This window comes from Fulmarus glacialis, unplaced genomic scaffold, assembly GCF_000690835.1.
Source record: "Fulmarus glacialis isolate BGI_N327 unplaced genomic scaffold, ASM69083v1 scaffold11713, whole genome shotgun sequence".
Classification (NCBI taxonomy): Eukaryota; Metazoa; Chordata; class Aves; order Procellariiformes; family Procellariidae; genus Fulmarus; species Fulmarus glacialis.
The window spans coordinates 55,378-82,391 of NW_009201068.1; the positions used below are offsets into that span (position 1 = coordinate 55,378).

At 42.2% G+C, this 27,014-nt stretch overlaps 1 protein-coding gene across 1 annotated transcript in view; it reads right to left on the reverse strand.

Annotated features, from left to right (window-relative positions):
* EXD3 (exonuclease 3'-5' domain containing 3) overlaps positions 1 to 24,440 on the reverse strand; it is a gene marked incomplete at its 3' end in the record, with an annotated part of 64,704 nt that extends 40,264 nt beyond the window's left edge. The window contains exons 1-8 of the mRNA XM_009573809.1: positions 24,374 to 24,440; positions 21,105 to 21,201; positions 20,061 to 20,231; positions 18,642 to 18,809; positions 8,887 to 8,940; positions 8,161 to 8,300; positions 7,242 to 7,342; positions 656 to 729 (exon numbers count right to left, since the gene is read on the reverse strand). Coding sequence (XP_009572104.1) covers positions 656 to 729; positions 7,242 to 7,342; positions 8,161 to 8,300; positions 8,887 to 8,940; positions 18,642 to 18,809; positions 20,061 to 20,231; positions 21,105 to 21,158 — 762 coding nt within the window. The remainder of the gene's footprint in view (positions 1 to 655; positions 730 to 7,241; positions 7,343 to 8,160; positions 8,301 to 8,886; positions 8,941 to 18,641; positions 18,810 to 20,060; positions 20,232 to 21,104; positions 21,202 to 24,373) is intronic.
* Positions 24,441 to 27,014: the final 2,574 nt, after the last annotated feature.

Here is a 27,014-nt window from a genome sequence, read left to right on the forward strand (position 1 = left end):
GGACAAGTTCTAGCGTATTTGGAAAGAGAATTTGGAGGCTGGACAAAAGTAAAGTTAGTTCAAAGCATGGTTCAAGAGCTGAAAGTACTACTATTTTGCTCAGCAGTAACAAGGCTGTTAGCACAAAAAAGCTTCTGTGGCAGGTTTGGGCCGTACCTATCACAGCCAGGCCACAAGTACCAAAGCAAAGTGCCTACGAAGAACCCAGCAATGTGGAATGCCTAAAACCTAGTGTTCTTAAAAAAAAACACAACACACAAACACCCAAAAACCGAAAACCACCAAAAAACTCTTTAGCCAGTATGCTCCTTTTTATTTGAGATGGCTGAGAGAAACTGAACGCACGGAGAGCATACCCTGACCTACCTTCACATGTCTCAGAACACGGCCGAGGATGCTGAGGTGAACAAGCATCAAGCTCTGAGCAATCATGACAGCCAGTCATTAGAATATGAATGGACACCAACTATTCACTCAGAGAAAAAACAGGTCCAATTGCAGATCCAATGCATTTCTATACAATAATACTCACAATGAAAACTTGCTCATATACTATCAATACATTTCAATCATATCAATTATGTTATTCAAAATGCAAAATAAAAACCAAAAAGCCTCATTATTCACACCCATGCCACACAATACAGAAACGTACCTCAACAAATCTCTTGTAAAAGAGGTAATTCAGAGTTCTCAAGTGCCGCTGATTTATGACATTAGGGCAGAGAGCTAAAAGAAGGAAAAAGACATTTAAGTATACAACATAGCTGAACTTCCTTGAAGTTTTACTGTCTAGACATTACATTTTTCCTTCCCCAATTTCAATGTGGAAGGCAGGATGCCATCACACTTGAAACAATGACGGACAGACACACACATTGTCAGCTTATCTAAACTATAAACTGTTATTTACACTTTCAACCATGATTAGCAATGCTAATCCTCAGTTCTGATATCTCTGGTTCTACCACCCCTGAATGATAAGATCCCCTTGCTGGTTCAATATGTTTCACAGTTAATGACTTCACACCTTTAATTAGGTAGCATCTTCATACAGGCACCACCTCCAGTCTCTAGAGGTGCATTCTTTTTGATTTAATTGGAACCTGTGCTGTTAATTGATTGAAGCAGTTTTGAACATGTTACTCAGGATGTAAACTTGTGGCTAAAGTTTATCCGATAAAATATATATCCATGAAAGAGACTCCACATCCATACAAAGAGGGAGGTCACTATTGTTTTGCTGAGCTAGCAAGCAACAGTTGTTATTATTTTTATTACTGTCATCTTCATTAGATATGCCTTATTACAACTGCAAAAAACAAGATCTTCACATAGCACCTTGTTTTGAAATCCAGTGCAAAGAGAGATAAACGCAGAAGATAAAATACATTAACTAGGATTAGCATACGTATCTGTCAGTTCTTGCTAGATGCTGGTATGCATGTACAGGAAAAGATTTAACCAAAGCCTTCATTGGGGTTTCAGTGCCTCAACCATCTCACTGGTAGTTGGAAGGAGCAGGACCAGCAATCAGAAACAGTAACAGAAAACAGTAAAGTGAAAATTCTCTGCAGCCTCCCTTCAATCAGCGTAGACCGGCAGAAACTAGTGTTACTGACCCAAAGGGCCTCAGAGCTTAGCACTCTCCCCGCGTGGCATACCCGAGGATTAAAACCTGACAGAACGAAGAAAGATCTCTGAATACCAGACCCTGAAATCAGAGGGATATGAATTGATGTACCACAGGTTACTGCAGCTTCTCCGTGTCTCTTGAAGCATCACTTCATAACTTGAACATTTCCATCTCAAATAGAAATGTTTAAAGCTGTTATTTTTAAGTTAATCTTCCACAGTGTGACAACATATCCTTGCCCTCGAAGGATCTGAGGAAATTACTGCAATTATCCCACAGGAGATTATGCCAATAAATATGGTGATCTTTCCTCCGGACATTATCCCAGTATCTGGAGGAATGTGGGAACTGGATCACACACATACAAAAGAACAGCACAAACACATAAAATCAGAAAGCCCAAAGTAAAACGTGAGATGCATCTAGCAAAAGCCATAAAGGCATGAGAAATTCCATATAGCCTTTTGGAGGAAAAAACCAACAAAAATCTAATGGCAAGGCTAGAGAAGAACTGGCATAGGTTGTATAGGAGATGGTAAACTTTCCATCTTGGAGGTCTTTAAGAATAGGTTCCACATTCCACGTATATCAGAAATAATAGAAGGAGCCCCTTTGGCTTTGGGGCAGGAGGGTGATGCAGGTGGTACTGCGGAGTCTTTGCCAGACCTTTTCCCCGCAGCTTCATGACCATCTACACCTTATATTTGCAGAAATCAAAGCCCTTCAGGGCAGAGCAACTTACTCAAGGTCAAACACATAGTTGAGTGAACAGGAGTCTGAACTCAGGTCTCTTGAGCCAAAACCAATGTTCTGTTGGTCGGAGCAAAAGACAATGTCCTAAGCTTTTCAGAACAGGGACCATACTTCTATTCAGTGTTTGTACAATGGGGTTTTGGGATCATGACTGGGTTGTGGAGCACGAGTGGCATACAAATGGTATAAGCACCACTTTGGGCATGTGTTAACTCTTAACCTGGCAGTTGCACCACAATGTAGTTCATCTGAACTACATTTCACATCTGGGACTGACTCAGAAGCAAAAAATCCAGTCTGCTCTCAGCCGTTAGCAGAGAGTTAATGGCTATTAGCAACACAGAGGAAGTAAAAATGAAATCTATTTGTCACGCAGGGTATGAAACCTGCAATACACACTTATTTCACTCGCGTAACATCAGTAAGATGTGTCTACTGGGGAGATGGTGTAATATATTTTTAGGTGTGGTGCGTGGCTACCACTCCCAGGTGATACGTGATGCCTCCTCAGCTGGGATGTGGGCCCAATCCTCTCTTTACACTGCCCCAAAAGCTTGATTTCCATTCACAATGAAACTCCTTCACCCTGCCCTGGCAAAACAGAAGGTCCCAGACAAAGCATACTTTGGGGACAAAGTAAAGGAGCCTTTTTTTAATAAAATCAGGGAACCTGAAACGCTAGAGGCTTTTACCCTGGTATTGCTAAGGATTGCCAGGGAATCTGATGAGAAGCAAGCTGTGCATTAGTCTCTCAGTGTGTTACGAGATTAGTCCCTAAGTGCAAATTGGTGGAGGGTATGGCCGAACTCAAAAAAACCTCTTTTTGTTGTAGCCTCAAAGATGCATTAGTGTCTCTCATTAAATGCTCTGGGTTCAGGGACAGTGCTCTTCAGAAAGCAAGGTGAAACAGCAGAAGCCCCAGACTACCCCCAAACCCCTGAGCTACCTGCTAGCTTTTCTGCCTGGAGCACTAGCTGACTGGAGGAAGAACAGAGTGCATAGTACAAGGTTTTCAATCTATGCCTAAAGGAAAAAATGCTCTGGTGTGGTCTTTAGACATGTGTCTGGATACGATGAATTCATGCTCAGAACTGCAAGGGTGGTGCTGATGAAAAGCTTGGAGCAGCTGGCCAGCTTGTCTTGGTCTAGAGCAGATCATATTCTACTGCCTGTACTTCAGTAGACAAAAATGTAGCTGAGAAGGTAAGGGCCCCAGAAAGGACCCTGGCATGTCCAATCCCCTCCTCCTTCAGCACCTTGACTCTGCAGCCACTGCAACCTCAGGAATGGATGGCTCCTATCTTCTGACATCTAAGCCTAGAGGTTCTTCTCAGTCACAGTGCTACGTAGAGATGTCCTGGTATTTAAGACAAGAGCTAAAAAACTCTGATGGAAAATCACTCTGATGGAACTAGGGGGAAACAACCCTTGTAAAGCAAACGTAAAGGAAAGGAATAACCTTCTGCTGTTTTAACAAGGAAAAGGTAAAAACATTTGAAGTTTCCTCCTTCCAAAGGCAGTCATTCCTGTCTCCCTAACACTGCATCTTTTGAAAGTGCCTAGTGTAGACTCCCACGAGTCCCTGCTGGAGCTCTCCCTGGTGACTGCCCTGCGATGTGCTGACAGCTCTCGCAGACCTGATAAAGTTTGAGGACAGTTGTGACTTACCTGAGCAGATGCACAGCCTGCTGAGCAGCCCTCGTCTGCCCTCTACTGCCCCAACACTAACCGAGTGATACGCTCTATCTCACAAATCCATTTTGGGGGTTAATAAGGAAGATTCACACCAAATTGAATTTAAAGGTTAAACCAAAAGTTTAACCTGGTGGTCAAATGAAGAGAAACATTTCTCTTAGTTTATGCTAAAAAAACTTTTTAAAGACTATGGTAAAAACATGTTCATAGCATTCAAAACTTAAGGTGCTCAGCTAATTTATTACACTGCTACAGGACAACAACTGTTAACTGTGCATTCAACTACCATCTCTTTTCTATCAACACCACTATTATCTGCTTTATTGTCATATGGGCACTAAGGCCCAATATATGAGGCCAGTTATACTTTTCAGAATGGTATAATTTCTACCTCATACCCAATGGTATTTTCAATGAAAAACGCCACTGAACTCTCTGTGGTATACTGGCTGTGCAAAAACACAACAGAAAATAGACTCAACCATTTCAACAGGTAGGGTCTGTTCCCTTATCTCTGAGAACTGTTTTGACTGAAACTTGCATTTGTAAATCTAAGCCAATCTCACAGGGCCTTCAAAGAGTATTAAGTAATTAGCCTGCAAAAGCTGCAGGCTCGTTAAACCAGAGCATACTGATCCATGTGTGAGAAAAGACGCTATAAAACTTACTTTCCTCAATCACATACCGTTTCTGCCCAACTTCTTCCTTCCCCAATAAAGCTAATTAGGTGGAATCCACACACAGTTTATTGGGACACCTTTGGGACTCAACAGAAAATCTCTCACTTACCATGCTCTGTTTTGTGTGTTAACAGGAATACTGGAATACAGTTCAGAAAAAGAAGAGGTGGACTAATATAAGATGATGGCCTTTTTTTTATCCCTGAGATTCCAGATCTTTTTTATATTGGGCCACCTCCTATCTGGCTCTGAAATTTAAGACTGGCAGTTCCAAGAAGTGTTTCAAATCTTAATGATTGATCATCACCTAAGTTTTGCTTACCAGCCAGTGAAATTTACTGTGAGTGGATAAGAGTGGGCTCGGGTAGTGAAATATGAAAGTAGATTTGGAACTGCAAGAACTGAGTCACACACAAGTTTGCCTTCTCATACCAAGAAACCCTGTCCTCCTCCAGCCTTTCTCACCGAAAGCCACTTCCCTCTTCTGCTGCTGCTCTCAGCCTCTTTCAGCGAGTAGGAGTCATGAGTGAAGAGGAGACAGAAAGCAGCAGAAGACTGCAGCATCGAACAAGCCCACAATCAGTTTAGGTAATAGGAATTGTGAGTTTTACCTCACTGCTAGCTTTTGGTGGAGCTGCTCAGAACAAGAGAAATGAGGGGAGTTTTTAATCTGTACGTTTTACCTAGCCTGCTTCCTTTTTGTATGCTCTTTCGTCACAGTCAGATTTACTTCCACTAAAGAATGGAGAAAGAATACCCAGAAGTTCAGAGGAAGGGAGGGGAAAGAGGTGGGAAGAAAAGGAAAGCCATGTTATTCCAGCTGCCACCATTTCCCAATTCAGTTCAAGCAGGACCAGCACTACGGCAGAAGTTCCTCTGTAGGCATTCATCCCCTTCCAAAGCATTTCAAAGGAGACTAAGACAGCCACTGTTAAGCAAAGTGTGAAGTCCTGCTCTGAATTACGTGTGATATTACATAAAAAATAAACACCTACCTTCATATATGGGACTATGAGAGTCATCCAACACTGGTTTTAGCTGCCCCAAATCTGGCATGTCTAAATCAGTAGCCCACATCCCCTCTCACATCAGTAGAGGTGGACAGCCCTCTCTAGCAAGTGACTTATCCTGCACTGTAGACGCTGCAGTTTGCACGGGATAAATCACTCTCTGGAAGCGTAGGCAGGAATGGGACCTGTATCTACTTCAAGGAATCTCCTCACCTGTGAATGTGTTGTGGAGAACCAGCAAGATTTGGCCATTGTTATCAGCAGCTACAACATCTGGGACACCATCACCAGGCTGAGGCACACTACTATCGCACAGAGAGCACCTGAGATCAACAGCTACATGCTCCTCTCCTAGATTTTTTTTTTTTTAAATTTCTCAGGATTTTGCACGTGAACAGTCATATCATTTTACCTCTACAGTTAATATCACACTCTTGGTGGATCTTTCATAAGGAAAGGGGAACAACTCAATACTCTTCACAGATCATAAAAGACAATACAGCCTACTGAACGACCACCCTTGTAAAGGAGGAAAAATTACTGAAGACTAGTAAACTCCTGGGAAGGTTTTAGATTTTAAATAAATCACCCCCCTGTGTCTCAGCTTTCACAACAATGTGCTAAGTTTAATTATATTTACCTATCCTCCAATGAGGGTTTGTAAGGATTATCTTACTAACTTTTGAACACCAGTCTGAAGATGTGAAGATTAATATGCAATATAGTGTTGCTGCCAGGTGTAATAAGCCCACAATTTGTGGTTAGAAAACACTTTTCAGTCCAAGAAAAGAGAATTGCATATCTTGGGCTGATGATGGAAAGCTTTGCAGGGTAAAACCTAACGGTGCACCCGAAGGTGTCTGACGCAAGATCCCAAAGAGAAGAAAAAAAGATCAACAGTCCCTGCTAACAACCAAAGCGAAACAAAGTAGATTTTGTTAGATAACTGGTAGTGAAGCAGATCTATTCAGTGATGTAAAATGTGTTACTTCTCTCGAAAGGCTGCAAGAGCCTTAAAATTCCCTACCACCAACCCTAGTTTATGCAAAGAATACAAAGGGCTGTGAGGCTCCTGCTTCCCAAGGGTTATCTCTTCCCAGCTGACGGACCCATAATTCAAGAAAACAGATCCCCAGATGAATAATGACTTGCCTCTTATGTGAGTGGAATGGAGTCATAACTCAAAGCTGACCATCATGTGTTTACGTAGAGCCACTCTGAGGTCAAGATTTATTTCATATCATGAAAGAAGCAGTCTATTAGTCACAAGCACTTCATTCTTCGACAGCACAAAGTGATAATTCCCATAACTTACCAGCTTTGTTTTTCAATATCATTAATTAAACCCTGAAACTCCCCATGATAAATTACAGCAGAGATTCCTTGCTGAACATGGAAGAAGACAAATTGACTTCATCTGTTCTTTATTGGTGAGATAACTCCACAATATGTTGCAATATCACATACCTGGATCTACATTAAATCGGTCTAGGAGCCTGAAGACCAGCTTGCTTAGCATTTTACGGTTAAATTTATCTGGTTTGTACCTGGACAGGCCTTGATATTGTCTGTAAGCAAATAAACAAAATCAGAAAGAAACATCTGTGGAGTCGCCTAAAGTATGTTTCCCAAGTAGTAGATATTTAACACTAGAGGTATTAGGGTTTGCTACGTGTTGGTAAGAACAGTCCACTGCCTTTCCAGAGTTACAGCAAAAAGCCAACAATACAACCACACAAATTTCCCAGTCAGTGACTGAAGCAAGTCCAGAGGCTTATTTTAAAGAAAGAGAAAGCGAGCAATTCCCTCTCGTCTTTTTTCAGAACTAAAACTGCAACTATTGCATCTACACTGTGAGTTTGACTGTACTGTTGGCTTTGTGACTGACAGGAGCTATTCTAGTGAGAGGCAATTTATAAATTAAAACACACACGACTATTTCACGAGCACATGAAGGTTAACCACTTGCATCTCTTGTTTTTCTGCCACTTCATCACAGTATTATCTTCCCGCAAAACCTGTACAACCGATACTGAAACTCACCCTTGTCTGCAGCAAAGCACGAGAGTCTGATTGCTACAGCCTCCTTGGAGGAAGCTTTGATATTGTTATATTGCTAAGATCAACTGCACAGGTTTCATTTTGCACTCCTCTTTCCTGGCAGGAACTGAGCATCTGTCAATAGGAATGATATCTTTGTCTTACGGGCTGAGGCGTTTGAGAAGACTCTGGCGCAGACACCAGAATTTCCCCTTTCTCAGCTGAAAAGTAAATATATTGCACTCCATTACGCTGAGAAATGATCTGAGATAGACAACCAGAGAACATACTGTCCTCTGACAGCAAGTTGGCCCCAGCTTTTCAGAAAGTCAATAAGCGTTTCTACCTTGTGATGTCTCTGATATTAAAACCAGGTTCACACCACGTGTCCAGGATCTGCAAGAGCTTGCTCTGGAGCTCAGGATATTCTCCCACATAATCTTCCACCAAGTTAGTTCTATCTTGGAGCAGTAGTGGCGTACACATCTAGGAGAAGAAATTACATTTAAAGCTCTGTGCCCTGCCTTTGATGACCATGTTCCACAGACTGAGCGCTGCAGCACACAGAAGGCACGGAAGAGGTCCATGACATCGCAGACTGAAACCCGGCAGAAGGCTGCCCCATTCCCTGCTGCTCAGACACGGCCAGCAAGTCACAACCTCCCTGCTTAATCAACCAGTGCTGCCTAAAAGAGTGATGTGACATTTTCAACACAAATATCAGCCAACACAAATGATGTGACATTTTCAACACAAATATCAGCAAAGCTTCAAAATAGCAAAAGCACTGAACTCCATCATAGTGATAACCATTTGTCAAGAACACAGCTAGAATATTTTATAACAGTGGCTGCAGCTAGAAAAACACTCCGGTAAGCTGTAATGAGATCTAACAAAATACACTCTGTCACTTCCCTAGATGTAAAGGTACATCAGCAATGCAGCAGTTACTTGCTGGGAACAAAGTGAAGCTTCAAGTGAAAGGCAGCACAACTTGGAGGGCCTTGATGGATCTCCTGCTTAACAAAAGGTGGATCTGATGACAGAGAAGCCTGCAGAGGAAATGACTCACCTTCTCCACATCTTGATCTGGCTGTAATTTTAGCTTAATACTCAGTATGGCTGCCTAGAAAATACAAAAAAAGTTGTGTATTTAGGAGAAGAACAACACAGTGGATAAATGGGCATTATTCCAAAGCGAAGTATATATGCTATTATACAAATTTTTAATGTGCTAATTATTTCTGTTAAATTTTCAAGTACAAATCATATAAACATTTGGCCACATACATTCCACTTAGAAATGTACAAGAGCACTGCTGGCAGAGTTGCATATTCCAAGCAGCAGCATACCCTGGAGCAAAAATTAAAGATCGAGTTGTCTGGCAGAAAGAGAGAGAGAGAAAGCAAAGTGCTTGAACAAAATCAGCTAAGATGGATATTTTCTATCAATATAATTGTAAAAAAGACCTGACCCACCACACCTTTCTGAGTTAACTTTATCCACCTTGCTGTGCCCTTTAAATTTTGTAAAATGGTCGCATTTTGTGAAAGCAACTCAAGATTTAAAAGACCCTGAAATCAAGAGGTCCTAGTTTTTATAATTTCTGCGTACCTCCACACCCCTGATAGTGTTAAGGTTCACCACAATCAGAAAGATGGTAAGAACTATATTTTTCCCTTTTGTGGTATCTACAAATCTTCGATAAGCCAAGACCTGCCACGTTCACAAATTAACTCCAAATCAGTATCTTCTGCAGATGAGGAAACTCTGGTATGGTGAACTGCAGTAACTCAGACTGCGAGAAGAACTGGTTCAGCCACTGTCTATCCTGTCCCAGCTTGGTGATTACAGAAATGTATTAAGATCTAACTGTGCATTGCTTGGGAGGCACATAAACTAATTAGGATTTTAAGCAGTTAATAGTGTCTAATTTCTGTAATGTGTGAGAATACTTGGATCTCAAACACAGAATAAACATATAATGGCTTTCTTTAATATAGTGTATTGTTCCAGTAAATAGAGTAATAAGAGCAAGAAGCCTTCTAGAGCGTTTATGTGTTAGTACTGACGTAATTGTGAACTAGGTAACAAGGATGTTTTACATGAAGTGTAAATCCTTCTAATTACTTTGCAAAGTTAGGCTGTGTTTTCCAAAACGGTTGTAAACAGTGTTTGAAAATACAACATCTCTGACCCTACTGCAGCATGCATGTAACGCTGAGCAACAACAGGACAGAGTATGTAATCAACTGAGTTCACAAATGCCTATCTATTCAGACAAGGATAAAAACAGTATGCTAGGGCTTAGAGGAAGAGCTCTTATCTTCAACAGGTTTCTCTGCTATCTGTGATTGATTTTGCTTTGAGAGAAAGATTATGAAAGCGATGGATTTGTTTGTCAAAATAGCTGAATTTTAGAACTGTATTATTTGTTAGAATACATAAACAAACATAATACAATAATAAAAAATGTGAATTCCCCCCAAGCAAACACAAACCTCATCATTATACTTCACCTGCATGAAACCCTTACAGAAAAATTTAACCAGAAAAATAACCTAAGCGGAGGTAGGAGCACACCATGAAACACATTTTCTGTGATCTCTCCTAGCATTCAAATGACACCTCAACTTAACTCATTACTGGAAGCACGTGTTCTGCAGACCCAGCCAAGCAACACAGACAAAACCTAACAGCTCATCCGAGCATTGCTCAGAGCAGAAGCCGTGGATTACGTTACCTTCTGGGAAATTCATGCATGTATTTCATCCACTGCATCAAAGATTGAGTGTACAAAAGCAGACAACCAACACACCATATAAGTTCAATCATTAGATCTTACTGTGCAGAAAGAACAGAGATACCCAGTTATCAGTGAGAAAACATTTTTTTTCTCCGTTTGTTTTGTTTTGGGTTTGGTTTGGGGGGGTTTGGGGTTTTTTGGGGGGTTTTGTTTGTTTGTTTTTTTAATACAAAACGAACACTGCATCACTGACAGTCTAGGCTTCATCCCCAAAAGAGAAATCCACAGAAGAGCTTTAAGTGACAAAAGCAGGAACTATTAATGCAGTGACTGTATGCTACAAACTAAACACTGAATAGAAAGGCACATCATCATTTCTCAGCCCAGCTAACTCTTCAACCAAATCTCTTACTCCAGACTTTATAACTATTCCACCTGTTTAGAGGCTAATATGCTACTCTGCTCCACAAGCGTCAAGTACCTTTTCTCTCAAATTATCAGATTAACATCACAAAATTCAAGCTGAGTAATTATTCTCAACTTGTATACAAGTTGAAGGTCGTTACTTCTGTTTTGGACCTGAAGAAGGGTTTTGGGTCTCCACAGCTTTAGCAGCTGGTTTTATTTTCCTCCAGCTATCTCAGTTTGCTGAATTAAAAAAAAAAAAAAGACTTGCAACTCTTAAAATCTTGTTTCACTATTTGATCTCATTAGTACCTTTTATTAAACAAGTAATCCGTTAATTTTAACATGCAAGCATACAATGGTCTCCCTAATAGCTATTCAATGTTCACATGCATGTTCAGATTAACCTAATTGCAGAACTGTTATCTAAATGGTATAGTTTTATCTCCATCTCTATTAACTGTACAGGTGACTTAATCAGATGAATATGCGCCACGTCAGGTTAGGTTTTCCTCTTTTACGGGATGTATATTCTACCCTGTACCAAAGGGTGAAGAGCAACGAATATTCATTTAGCCAAAGCATGGAGAGGCATCGCCTTCCAACCCCAGCTGCGGCAGGCCCAGCTCACACCACCACCACCACTGCTGCAGGTCAGAGGAACTTCAAGCAAATCACAGCTGGTTTTTAACGTCATTTTAACATCACCCAGCTAAAGTAACTGACGGAGCAGTCAGAGAAATCGTGCTGTTGGCAGAAGCTTCCCGCAGGGGGAACGCCATCAGCGGCGGGGCAGCAGCCTCGTCCATGCACAAAGCTAAACGTGGAAGGAAACGCATGACCTGGGTCCTAGGAACAACCAACCAGGCTGGATTGCAGGGTGTAGTTACATGGCTGGCTGAATAGTGAGGACAACTGAGATAAAATCAGTGTGTTTACAATAGGAATAATAAGAGAAGAGATATGAGTAACTGTAATAAAGATGAAAGTGTTTGGCAGCTGTGTCTGTGGTCTCAACTTAGAGCTATTTTAAGATTTTGTTTTGTTATTATCATGTTTTGAATTGTTTCACTCCACAAACAAGTTTTGTGTAAAACGACCCTATTTTTAACAGTCTGTTTATAGATGATAAGATCTCCAGAAAAGCAACACCTCATTCACAGACTCATTTTGTAGTTAGAAAACAAACACTTTAATTAGGCAGACAGCATTCTGTAACTGAAATGGTGAGAATCCCCCTCCCCACCCAAGAAACATGCACTTCCCCATATGCAGTGCTGCACTCTCCAAGCTGTGCTGGAAGACTAGCCAGGGTAGCTGGAAGCTAGCAACCATGTTAATCCAACTGCAGATCCCCAGACCCAGGTTGGATCAGCAGGGCAACAAAAATCCTAAGCAGCAGATACCCCCCCACTTTGCCAGCTGATCAATTACAGCAAAAAACCTAGCTAAGACACAGGAAAAGCTCTGGTGAACACTAACATATATAGTCAGCTTATCAGGGTCTACTCACCCTTCCTCAAACTATAAAGAGAACATGTTTAGTCCTGACTGGTGGTACAAGGAGCTTTTTCACAAAAATACATTTCAGACATAGAGAGTTTCTAGCATGTAATCTAGTAACAGCAATGAATTAGCATCATTAGCATTATTGCTGCACATAAAGGTCTTTAACCTATACTAAAACCCTCCTGCCCCAGATCGTAACAGAAATATGGGAAAGATTGGTCCCTGTCTTGCCTTGCACCCTCCAAGTGCATATGGGACAGGTACATGACGAAGCCACTGCTTAGTACAGGAGAAAAGGTGATGACCCATTGCCTGATTCAAATCCCATCAAAGTTTGTGAGTCTTCTCACTGTCCTCGGGGAGCTTTGGGTCATTCTTTGACTTAATTATGGTGAAAGCAAAAATCGTATTTGGACATTTTATAATAGTCTTGTTTCCCAAGGAAAAACACCTAAAAATATAGAAAAGGAAGGTTGGATGAGGATGGGGAAGAATCCAAAGCTGGGCAATACTACATTAAATTATATCTAAAATGTGTGCGGGTGCATTGACCATAGGATGGGGGAAGGTACCCAAACTCGACGCATTCAGGCCAAGCCACAGGCACCAGACCACTCTTCTAGTCATGCAATTGCAAAAACAAGAGTTTGGGAAAATGGGGAGTGTTTTGAAGTGAACACACAAGCCCAGAGCACCCTGCACCAATACCTGATCCTCTCTACTTGTTTTGAATGCAATTGGCTCTGTCTCATCTAAAAATGACTATTCTTTCCATATACAGTATGAAGCGCAGGAAGCCACACAAGATCTTATCTGCAAGGGCATGTGCACTTGGGTGGTGTCTACACTGACAATTTAGGCAATTTTCCCACGGTGGGGTTAGCATCAGAGGAATAACCTTTTGCTAGTAGCACTGCTTGGAGTGATGATGCAGGACAGACACAAATGGTTTCTGATGACTCCTGCATTACTTAGCTCTGCTGCAAGCAAGTTGGGACAACACAAAGGTAAATATGCCTGTGCTTGACTTAGTGTAGTATTTCTGAACCAATGGTGAAGGAATTTCTGAAAACCCATAGAATAGACCAAACAACAGAATGAGACTTTGCAGAGGAGAATGCAACGTCAACTCTAAGAAAATCACAGTGATCAAAGCCTGGATACATAATAATGGTAGAAATAACTGAGTAAAAGGCACACCACGTATTAATCACTGGGAACATCTGTTTTGTGTTTTGGAACCACTCATTTCAAACCTGTGGCTAATCAGCTTTGCTCAAACTCTCAGAGTGCATCACTGCACAAGTGTATGACATCAGGTTAGATATTTAATTACTTCCTGCTTAAAGAGCATACAATATACACAGCTGTCTTCAGGAAGATCTTCAGAAACGAGAAAAACATGAGATTTCCCAGGTCCACTTTCAAAAGAGCATGAACATATTGTATAAGGAGTGAGACCATCAAAATGAAGTCGTGACAGGTTACTCATGTCTAAAGAATCTGAGGTAGAGGGAGAGAAGTAAAAGTCAAGGTTGGAATATGCGTGAGCACAGGTGAAGGGCAGAGGGAACTGAAACAAACACTTCTGTGATTCGACTTCCTCAAGTCACTCAAAGCAGTTTCAAACCTGGTTTAACTGGTCAGTGCATCCTCACAAATGAGTGATCCTCTAGAGCACTGCCCAAGTTTGCTGTGCACACAGGCCACCCACCTTCACTAGATCCTCCAGATCCAGACTCTCTGTATGGCTAGATCTGCTGCACATTCGCACCTCTTCTCCAAGAGTCTGCTTGCTTGACGAGAGCCCAGAAATGCTGGCAGTAGGAGCAGAATACTACCATCTGAATTACTATTTCCCAGCAACACTCAAGCTCCTTCCCAACCACTTCACCAGACAGACGCCCATAGCAGAGGCGGCTCCAGAAGACATGGTGTTTGGGAGCAGGCGGCAGAGTGGTCCATGGCCCACAGGTTGGCTACCTCTGTTCTGGACTGGCGTGAATCTAGCATGCAACATGCCATTAAAGCTGTCCTTTAGCAGTAGATTAAGCTAATAGGAAAAAAGGGTTGAGACTGACATCATCATCTTTACATGAGAAACATCCCCTGTAACATCTTCCTTGTTTTTCTTATCCATTATTATTTTTAATTTAAAAGAAACAAGGAAATTCAAATGCATACACTTTAAAATACAGTAAGAGTTGAACAAGCCTTTGTAATTAAGGTGGTGAATGGTGGAAAGAAGCAATATCAGAGACATTTTCACTGTCCTGGGAACAGCTCAAAAAAGTCAGAGTGAAGAAATCCAAAATCTGAATATCCATTAATGTGCTCAATCAATCTTAACACTGATCTGTATTGACAGTTTTGCAAAAATACACCATGAATACTCAAGCACCGTGTATGAAGTAGGACCACAAACAATAACATCCCTGAATCGGTGTTCAAAACATCACTACACTGAAAATTGAAGGTCATGTTGGTGATTGAACTATGCATTTCTACACCTTAACATATTTGTATTCCTTTAAGTTTAACTCTTTGGTCAACCATCCTTTCTACGGAATTAATAAATTACTTCTGTAGTAGTATGTACTGCTGACAAAAACTTTGAATTCTGTGTCTACAGAGCTTTTTCTCTGGGTACTCCAAGTTATTTTATGACAAATTTTAACAACTGAATTTTAATAGATAATCCACATTATCTTAATTGGAAAGAGCAAACATTAACTGAATTTAACATAAAGAATCGACCTTCATTATTTGTAGAAATTAATGGATTAAACATTAGTAGAAAAAATATACTCTGCTTTTGAAAACAGAGAAATCTGGATGGACAACAAGCAAAAAACCTGTTAAAAATTAAATACTCCCTGCCCCACTAATAGCTTAGTCCAATATTCTTGTTTAAGAACCAAACGGATGAAGGGGAGAAAAATGCTGCTAGTCACCGATGCAGAGAAGTCAGAGTGGGAGCTCTCTCAGGCCCAAGAATATTTCTGGTTGTCAGAGGCTAAAAAGATTATTTATTGTTTCCTTCCTAAACCCAGCTCCACTGCCACCTGTTCAGAATTTACTATAAAGCTGTTAAACAAGACAAGAACTTTGATGCTGACTGTGAAAACAAGTTTCACTGTATCTGACCCGAGCAGCACTCACTACTGATCCAGAAGCAAAGGAATTTGATTTTTTTCTTTAAGCACAGCTATCTTTTTACCTTTATAAGCTGTTTAAAAAAATGTAAATAAAATAACTCAGTGGACAATAGAGGGCATTCATCCCACAGAAAGACAGCCGCCACCCTTAGACATGAAATATCGCAGCACATTAAGTCATGAGACCCCGCTAATCAAAGCTGACAGGGCCCTGAATGTGATTTCTGCTGAGACTTAGTGATATCATGGGGCACTGAAGCATGCACAGCCTGCCAGACTGCCCCTGTTCATGTGACAATGGCTTTTATTCCCGAAAGGGGCCTGCGAGTGACAAGAGTCCCCTTTGTCTTTAGGCTCCCGCATTCGCAGTGCAAGAGAGGTTCATTGAACCAGCCCCAGACACTCTTTGAAAGGCTGAAGTGTAACATAAGATGACCATGAAACACTAGCTTGCCTTCTGCCTACCCCTCATTCTTCTCAAGCACAGCCTGGCCTATTCAGGGCCTCTCACAGACTCGCTCGCACTGCATTACCCCCGGTCTGCTGAATCCCCGCATTGTCCCGGCCCCACCAGCAGCCATCGCCCTTCCCACAAAGCCGTCCACCCGGCAGCCCGACTGGGGTCCGGCCCGGCCCGGGACAGCCGGGTCGAGGGCGGCATGGAGCCACGGCCCGTGGCTTTGCAGAGCTTCTAAGAAAGGGACGAAGCCGCCACATTTCACCTGAAACTACCTGGGCGGGAATGTTAAACCCTTCTGTCTCTTCACGCCATGCAGGCCACGCAGAGCAGACCCGGGAGCCCCTTGCACAGCTCCAGAGCGCCCTGCAAGGCCCCACGCTGCCATACTCCCCCAGCAGCTGCAAACTCCATTCACAAAAGAACGGATAAAAACCCCAAACAGGCCAGACGCCTCAAAAACCCACTTATATGTCCCTGCTTTTTCCTTTAACTCTCACTGTATCAGCTTGTTTTTCTGCATCATGGGAGCACTAGTGCCATCCGCTGGCCAGCGCTCCCCTTCAGGTGCCTCCTCACCACAGCTACTATTCTACTGCTGCTAAATCAGAATGTTACCTCCACCTGCGCGTCTTCCACCAAACCCTCCACCGCCCGTGCACAGCTGATGGTTTTCCTGCTGCCCTCACCCTGCACCCTGCGCCATCAGGCGGCCCTCCCACCAGCTCGCTGCAGAACTCCCGGCTGCTGCGATTCACAAACTGGTCCAGCTTTTGACCAGTTCTACTAAAACAAGGCATACAGGGAGGACCAGATGTGCTTCAGAAACAAATAACCGCCATGGCTGTCCCCAGGGATCTCTGGGATCTCGTTTTCTGAAGAGATCTTTCTCCAAAACCTCTGTGAGGGAAAGGAGCCTTAACCCACAGGGCAGAGCGGGGGACCTCCGTGGTTCGCACACTGCAGTAGGCAATGAATCAAAACAGGCAAAGGGAAATGCACCCAAACAGCCTGCTGTCTTACTGTAAATACAGCAAGAAAATAAATAATGACAGCAAGGATTCATAAGGATTTCTGTCCTTTCAGGTGAGAGACAGAAGAGCCAAAAATCCTGCATGTGAATCTGCTTTTACCGCCCCATCTGAAAGACGGGGAAGAGCAGGACGAACAGACACGGCACAGCCCGCTGCAAGTGCTCAGAGCCCTAGTTCCAGGTTTTTTGGGGTTAGTTGCTGTGAACTTAGGTATGATCAGTCCCCAAGGGCAGTAAAAGATTTCCTGTTATTCTTGAAGATAATTCTATTCATCCTTCTGGCAACAAAACAAAACTAGAAGAAAGTTATGGCTGAGGGTAAGCAACAGTTGAGGTTTCCTGTTCTTCACACTGGGAATGACTAGTAAATGAGCCTTTCTGTGGAAGAAAGAACAGAAAAACAATTCCACCAAAAAAAAATTTAGAGCTTTCCAAAACCAGATCTAGAAAGAACTGCATTTCTAATGACAACAATAAATATCTTTGGAGCCATGAACTTAAAAATCACACTTGAATATAGTCAAATACTACATTTCTGTTAGGATGTTCAAACACTCACGTTCAAAAACTTATTGAGCAAAAGAGTAAGCTTCAAGCAGCTACCTGTGAACTTCTAATCAAACATGAAATATCCTTGTTTCAGTATTCAAAGAAATCAACAAGAATGGAATTCCACGATCTCACTTGGGAATTCAGCTTTACTGAAGAATAGGATTTTAAAAATGCTATTTGATTTTTTTCTTTTGCTAAACAAGATCAAGCTGTTCTACACCATCAAAGTGAACCATTTTCCTTTGAGAAAAACAAACCTTCTTTTTTTGCCTTTAAAAAAAAAAAATAAAGAAAGCATTAACAGTAGCGTAGCTTGCTTATGAGAACACTCACAAGGCTACCAAGACATCATGGTGATGCCAGAGATGCTGCAAGTACTCTAAACCACAGGGTAAAACATATCAAATTCTGGGTTTGGTGAACTCCTGCCAGTGTCAGCCACTCAAATTCAAATACACGAATAGTAACACATTTTGAATATGAGCCTCAATGGTAAAGAGGCTTCAAAACTCCTCAAACTGAGAACCCTTTGGTTAGGGTAATCACGTGGGAACAGAGAGATTTTTCCAACCCCTCCTTGCTGCAGGCAGATTGAAGATAGCACAGCAGGTCTATGACCAACTACTAAAATCCCTTCTTTTCTTGCCAAGGACAAGGAAAACAAAAAACAACACAACCATCCCCTTAAATTCTCCAAATTAAACCCTATTAACCTATTACTTTCAAAGATCAAAAAAGGAGTGGAGGAAGGATTCACTAGCATTCTGTACTCAGCCATTAGAAAAAATGAGGTTGAACACAGCCTACTCATGTACATGGGAAGACCATGCTAAGCTGTACCATTCACAGTGTGCAGCTGCTGTGATGAAACAGAATTCACATTGAAATGCATCCAGAAAAGGACACAGACATTAACAGAGAACTAGAGAGCTGGGTAGGTAAACTTATTTGAAAGACATGACCCACCTCTTTGTAATCGCCCTTGTGATAAAGATGACTGACATGTCCAAGCAAATAGTTCCGGTCTGCTGTATGGAGCTGGTAAATGCTAATCAGAGGGTCAAGAAGATTAGCTGGGCACTGGGCTAGTATTCTGAGTACACGGGCCTGCAGCTTCTTCAGCTTGATGCCAGACTAGAAAAAAAAAAATCAAACACAGATTTAGTAAAGATGGCTACAATTCAATGGCAGTTGAAAATGCAGCTTGTTTAAACAGTGGAATACGCCAATTCCTTGGGAAGGGATTCTCCAATTTCCCCATGGAGTCTGCAAGCAGAAATCAGAACAATATGATACACATTTTTTTCACAGCATCCAATTTAAAAACATTAAATGTTTGCGGGATAATTCTGGAAAAGGCATATGGCCTTGTGCAAAAGTAAAATACGAAACTGGAAAAATGCCCTCTTTTACTAACACAGCTATTTAGAAATTCTCCCCTCTAGTTCCCAGCAGAAAATCTTTGAATTCAGCAACTCCCCTCAAGGGAGATCTCACCTATCAGGCATAAGAATTCAATTTTCATTCCCAGGCTTGCTCCTGGGTGCAAGAAGGGCAGGAAAAGCAAAAGCATCGTCAAAAGATGCACAGATACAAGTATTAATCCTTGCGTTCCTACATGATCGTTCTCTTATGACATAGGAATTTCAGTGCCAGTAGCACTTCACTGCACTTTGCAGATACTGTAATGGCAGAGCTCAACATCTAAAAAGAGCCATTTGGAAAAATGGGAAATGAAACAACACAAATACAGAAGTATCTTGCAGTTCAGAGCCAAAAGCATACAAAAAAGAGAGAATCTCAGTAGGTCAGAACATATGAAGGCATAAGGAATGGTAAACATTAGGACGTATAATCTGATGACCCAACATTACAAAGCTAATCATTCAGCTGCTGAAAAGTCATACTGTTACCATTTTCTGCATTCCCGACGATAAAAGCTCCCCACCATATGGCAGGAGTTAAGCAATCGTACAGTAACTGGCTTCTATTTGCAGAACTGGAAGAATATGCAGAGTAGATTACTGCAATTGGTTTTATCCTGACAGCAGGGATGTGAGTTCCAGTGGGAAAGCCTCCAGCCCAGCAAAGGCTGCAAGATCAACGCTTGATCAAAGTGGTTTGATCTGGAAAGATGGAAATCCTAGCTTGGAAGGGGAAACAGAGCTCTCGCACCACAGCTTCTAATATTATTTCATTTTCAGGCCAGCATACAACAGATAACATCATCTCAGTACAAATTTCACACCTCGTCACGCCGTGTTTGTATGAGACTACAGAGAAGACGCTGGACTACAGAATAAAGTGAAACTGGGGACACTTGAGGGACATTAAAATCAATCCCCTCTCCTTTCTCCCGGCTCTCTTGCTCTCTCTTTTTCTAACCTGTGGAACAGCAGGATGCTCTTTTATCCAAAGCTGCAACTCAGTGGTGATGTAATACCCGAGGGAATGCCCTTTCCCCTTCCAATCACTGCTGCTCTCCAGCATGTCCAGGAGTCCTGCCAATGGGTCCTCCAGTCCTGCAAAGCCCCGCCTGATTTCTTCCTTGAGCTGCTGAGATACAAAAACACATTGTCATGTACAAAAAGATTAGTGAATCCTCCCTTCCCCCAGCTGAACACAAAGCTTTATTTTTTTTAATTTAATCTATTCAGAGAGGTAACTGTTGCTATTCAGCCACCATCCGCGCCTCCAGTGACTTTTCATGTCATTACAGATTCCTTCATGGCTCACTGCACCTCAAACCCAATGGGAAAAGCAGCAATTGTCCACACTAATTATCCCATAAAGACAGAGAAGTTGTTCTGTGGGGCAGACAAAGGGGCTTGGGATTTGGGGGAAGGGGAGAAAAGAAGTGAGCTCGAGAAAGGAGTGTTATTAGGAAAATGGCAATACTGAAGGTAGATAACCGGGCTTAAAAACCTACTCGTCTTCTGACAGACCTACAAGTAATAAAGCATATAAACCCCTCCTCCTCATTCTTGTACCACAAATTTTCATATTTGACTTTATACCCACTTCAGCCACAATGGCATAATGCTCCTCACCGTTACAGGAATATTTGGGAGTACCACAATAGTTTGGATTTTACACACAAGATTAAAAAGAAAGAAATATCAGAGTTCAAACTCAGACTGCCATCCTGCAAATCTATGCTCCTATCCTCCAAACCTACCTGTATTTGCTGTCGACTCCCTACTGCCACTGCACGTCAGACACTGCGCACCTCTGCAAGTCTAAAGGTCATACGAAGGGGCTCGGAACATGGGAAAACTCCACGCCATAAATCTTAGGAATCCCAGGGTGATGTGTTTAGAAATGTGAAGGAATTGGACACTCACTTTGTGAATGTTAATAGGCTACTTACTACCCATCTGGTAGAAGTGATAAATTAGCAGTACTGAGCAATATCTTTATAATGTTTACATTAGAAGTAGTTTCCAAGGAGCTCGGAGGGTTGGCAGGGTGAAGAAGTGGCATCCTTCAGTACCCACACAGGACCTTTCACCGCATGGTACATGTACTGGCGTGGAGCAAGGCAAAAGCAGAGACAGAAAACAAGAAATCACTAAGAGCAGCTGCTCTCTTTCTTTTGTGGCTAACTAGCAAAATCCAAAAGATGCTCATTCCTGCCTGCAGCCAGCACTTGTAATTTACTGTATATGATGGCCCCAGTTGTAGCTTCCAATGGAAACAACATAAAGTTTGAAGAACGACATGGAAAACAAAAGAAAATCTACAGAAAATTTGCCAACGAATTTGTTCTTTTTTATTCATCGACAATGTTTACTGGAAGACAGTTATTTTCCATAGTGTCTTTCATGTCTGGAAAAACCACAAAACCTATCGTTTACGACAGAAACTGTTTCTTTCTCACTAGATTATCAAATGCAGTATGAAAAAGCTGATGACTAACAAAGATGTGACTTTAGATAACAGATTTCTCCCTGTAAGTATTTTTCCCTGTGGCAAGAATTTGCGATGTTAAACAGGGCTCCAACTTCACTGCGAGACTCAGCAGAAGGAAAAGGCAAGCTCTTATCCAACCACAAATATCCAACACAACAGCCAAAGGAAAACAAAGCAACTCGCCAACTAAATTGCACTGTTTATAAATGGCCTCTCTTCTTTTTTCTTTTTTTCCCCCCAAAGCCCCACTTCAGCACATTTAGACTGAACAAGAGCTTTCACCACACCGCTCAGCTCCTCCTTGGGCTGGAGTCAGAGCCCGGGCTTTGGCAGGATGGACTCCAGCAGACACCAGGTCCTGCGAGAGCACAAGCCTGCTTTCACACGCAGAGCATCTCCAAACACTGGCACAACTGCCAGGAGCGCTAACTGTTGTTATCTAGACTGAGTCTTGACTTCGTACCAGCTAGACTTTGACAAGCAGGGGAAAAGCCTTCTTCAAAACTTCCTAGCAATCGGCAGACTTCAACTATGGTATGTATAGTTTGAGGGGGAAAAAAACACAAAGAAAAAAAAAGGCATGAGACACCTAAATCAGAGAGGAAAGAGATCGTCTCTCTGCCAGAGAAGGATTCCTCTCAAACGTGTAATTGCCATTTCCATTTCAATTGATTCCCATGGCAGGGAATGCTCCTTGGGGGATTTCTACAGCCTGACAGATCATGGGAATAGGAAAATTTTGCTGATGCTCAAACTACATACTCCTTCATTCAGTTTTGGTCCCTTATTTCTAGTTACATAGCTCAGAGCAGTCTGTTGATGCTTCTTGGTTATTCCAAAACTGTCTTTCCTATGTAGGAAATGACCACTTCTTATAACCACGTTCCAGAACCGTGCCATGGACAGATACCCTCCTTCTGCTCATGGTCACTGATTTGAGACCAACGGGCTGATTCACACTAGTTAATAGACAGTATTGATTTACATTCACACACAGTGAAAGGCAAAGAAGCTCCCTGCCATTTAAATGTCAATGGAGCAGATAGAGTTGTATTTAAGTCAACTTCCCTCATGTATTTGAACTGGAGAGTTGGATGTAAGCAGCAGCACCACACACCTCGAGCTGCACACAGAGGGCAGGGCAGCAGCTGCCCCTGAAAAAAGTGTCTACACTTGCTGTGGGTGCACTGCATGTCTGAAGGGTGGCGATGCCCTGAGCATGGATTAGCCCACCTCCGTGACAGTGTGACGAGCACATGTCAGAAGCCATCGGGGACATTCATGCTGTGCTCCCCACCTTAGAGGCAGCTGCTGCTGTGCCACCGCCTGGTCCCACCATAGCCCTCCTCATCTCTTTAAAAAGGCTTTCCTCGTGGTTCAGAAACGCATCCCCCAGGTTCAGAAACACGCTTCTGCCCGTGCCCGCAGCCACGCGGCACTGCCTGAAGGGTGGGCCCGAGGGGGACAGACCTGCCCCACCGGGAGGCTGCAGCCTGCACGCTCTGCAAAACCAGCGTCTCCCTGGGATGACCGTTCCAGAAACAAACAAACTGAATAAGCAGAGCTGCAAGTGTGACTCACGGGGATCCTCAAGCTTTTCCACCCTCCGCAGGAAAGCTGTGGTGTTCTCTGCACAAGGACACGTCGACGGGAGGCTCTGTCTTTTTCAGAGTATTTTTCTTCACAATCCACACACATCCCAGGGTACACAGTACAGAGATTTTGATGATTACTCTTTCCTACTGTTGTTTTGTGGGATTGACTGCCCTCAAGACCTAACAAATAATATTTTTTTTCCTCCAACTCTAACAAAACTTGATAGAAAGCTCAAGGCTTCAGAGTTGCTGAGCTCAAGTCTATGTCGGTGACTGACCATTTGGAAAGGCACCTCTCACACTGTGTTTCCAGTTCTTTAATTATTCCGGCTGGGAACCACAGACTATCAGTAATGGAAAGTCTAAGTGCAGCAGACAAGTACAATGACTAAACACTCCAGACACCTAGGATGGAGCACGTACTCCAAGGTACTCAGCCACGCCGGCCATTTCACACAGGACACATTCCCCATGGCTATGTGGTGAGCTACAGGTTTCTGGGTCTTTTAGAAAAAAACATCTCAGCTATGAATCTGCCTGAACAACACAGGGGAAAACACGGTTCAACATGGGAAACTCACCACTAAGCTGATGCATCTAGTGTTTTTGTTAGTTTTCAAGCTCCCAAATTTAGATGAAGTATATTTTACTCCCTATGAGAAATCTCCACGTAGAGCCCATAGGGTGCTGTATAAAAATATAGCACTAATTTTAGACAGGCAGTGTAAATTGCATTCACCACTCTAAAAGGCAAAACCAAACCAAATCGGAAAAAAAAGTAAAAATACTTTGAATATGAAGGCTTTGATATCATTCCACTTGGCAAAGAGCACTTTTCTACTGAGCTAAACCCTCATTTTTTCAGCTACTAGAAATATTCTTCCCCCTCCCCCAAAGATTCTCCATTTAATGGACAAAAAAAGTGTTTAAAAGAAAACAAAAGCAACTTTGATTTTTTTCTCTCTGTAACTCAGCCCTGTAAACTTCAGCTCTTTTATATGAGCCCCTGAGCTGCTTCACATCACACAGAGCTACCTTTTCTTTTCACTTCTTGCTGCAAATGCATAGGCTCTTCCCCTGTGTGCTGGAACTGAAAGCAATCCTGAAGAATTGCAGGTCTGACCTAAGCGTTCTGCGTCTGGACATGCTCTGCATGCAGTTATTAACTGCAGTGTGGAGAGGAAGCTCGGCCTTACCTTCATCTCTTTCTTTGTCCAGAGAAGCTGAAGGGTTTTCAGCAATAGGAGTGGGTCCTGGCCTGGAGGAGGGGGAAGAGAGAGAGAGGGAGAGAGAGAAAAGGGGGGAGAAAAACAAAACAAAACAGATTTATTGGCTCTGTACAGGCAGCCTAGACACACTGGTGCATTGTTTCAGTGAAGAGAAATCAGCTACTCCATGCCACTGTGTTTGAAACCACCAACCTTCCAACTGTCAGTCAGGATTAAAGTGCTAAAATCCCTCACTCTGAAATCCTAACAAAATAACAGACATCATCCGTGCATGGCTTTAACTAAACACCCACATGGGCTCAAATACTGAAAAGCTGTATTGGTGCATTTACAACTAAATCATGCTGCTGCTATGCATCCAATACATCCCCACTGGTCTCCCCACTACTCCCCCTTTTTAATACTAAAATAAAATGGTCCTAGAAGAGTAAGCATCTTGCACAGGTTGGAAAGGATTATCAACACAGTAATTTTTAATGCATTGGCTCTAAAGTGTTAACCTCATTGCAACCTGTGGATGGAAGACGCGAGTGGGTAAATTTATGGGAAGATCAGCCTCTATTTGCTTGGCGAGCGCAGGGCAGCCTTTGTGTGCTGGAGAGCCGAGCAGAGCCGAGCCGAGGGCTGGAAGCAGGCTGGGCTCTGATGTGATTCGGGCAAGATGGTGCTTGAGGAAGAGGAAAGATGAAATGCTGCTGTCGTTAGTGGCAAAGCTAAAAAAAGGAGTGATCAATTATTTCAAAAGAAGGTTATTTGGAATTTTTCTCTTTTACTTTTCACCTAGTTATTTGAGAACTTGCATTCAGTTGTTATTTTTTATCTATTATCAGCCATCATACCAGTATTATTCCTCATACCAGTATTTCTGAACCGCATGTTTAGGAGTATTTCATTTTAAAAGCAGTAACATTTCTGATATCTGGGTCTATTTAATTCGCAATCATTTACTTACGAAACCATGACTCAGAATATTCTGAATGAAAATCATCTACTGCATCAACAGTTTAAATGTGAAGAATGAATTTAAAAATTTGAATGAGTTCTCCAAAAACACTCCTCATATATTTAGTGTACCTCCCCTTATGTTTTCATAAAGCCAAAAGAAAAATGTTAAACTGAAAAGGAAACATCCTTTCAATCACCTTCTGCGTTCTACAGTTCCTAAATAGCTCATTTCCAAATGCCAGATTTCTTGCTTAGTATCCGATCTCACTTCATATTTCAGGTCACACAAAGCTACTTCAACTGTGAAAAGCTCTACCTCATCCAACGAAACTCTGAAGCACTAGATTTATAAAATATTCTTAGTAGCAAGCTGATTACTGGTCGAGCCAAGAGAATGATAGTATTCCCATTATCCACTAACCTCTGGGAAACACCAGCCAAATTAAAAATGCCACATTTACAATTCATAAGATAATATTTTCTCTCATCTCTGGTTGTTCTGAAATCTTGAACTCTCCAAACACTGGCTGTTCTCAGCTACTGCTTCTCCTTTGGAAAAAGAAAAGTCTCTTTTTACAACAAAACAGAAGAAAATCCAGATCCCTACTCCCCACAAAATTAGCAACTAACAGTCAAATTCAGCCCATGTGTGTGTGTATGCATATATACACACTCTCCTCTTGGCCTGACTCCCAAAGAAATTTATACACACACAGGAAAAAAAATTAGAATGCAATCCAGTGTGTAACCGAATACACTGTAAATCTGAACTGTAATTAATGCAGTGAACAAGCCGGAATGATACAGGAAATGAGAGCAGTTAGGAAAGCAGTGTTTCACTTCAGATACAGCCAATAATGCAACTTGTTAAAAAGCTTTCTAAACCTCAATCAACAAAACAAACCCTTTTCTTACGTGACTTTTTCCTACCTTACCTCCCTGTAACTGAAATCTGATCTCACCATTTTTTCAATATATAGATGCATGAAAACCGTCTCTCCGGTGAATTTTAAACGACTCAGCATGTTGCCAGCATGCCACTGTGCAAGCACGGGTAAGTAGGAAACAACCTTCCCCCTCCCCAAGCCCTGGAAGTGAACGCACCCATAATGTAGTTGTTTCTGTGAAATGTCTCGGGACACTGCCGAGCCCCGGCGCCAGGCAGCCAGGCAGCGGGTGGCAGTGGAGGCCAGTGCCGAACTACTGGGGCAGGAGAAAATCAACCATGGAGAGGGCAACCACCCATCTTCTGGCATGACCTGACCAAAAGGTTTTGCTCTCCATTCAGTCTGTGCATAAGAAAGAGGCAAATCCCACTCAATTCTCCAGAACAGGGATTGAACACGGAGAGAAAACACTGAAATATTAACCGTGGTACGCTGGTGTCAGAACAGTGCTATCTCCTTCCTTACCTCGTAAAGCCTTGGAAGTACCTAAGGATGAAATGTAAGCAGAGGCTAAACTTAACAAAATAACTGACATGCAAATACTTCTAGAACCAAACACAAACGAGAGCACAAAGCAACATTATGCTTTTGCCTGGTCCCACCAGAGTGGAAAGCCACAGCAGTTCATGCTGGACTGTTGCAGCTAGGACAGAAGATGTAGATGTGAAGGTCCACATCATTTTGGCTACTGAAAGAAATAAAGAATTCCTC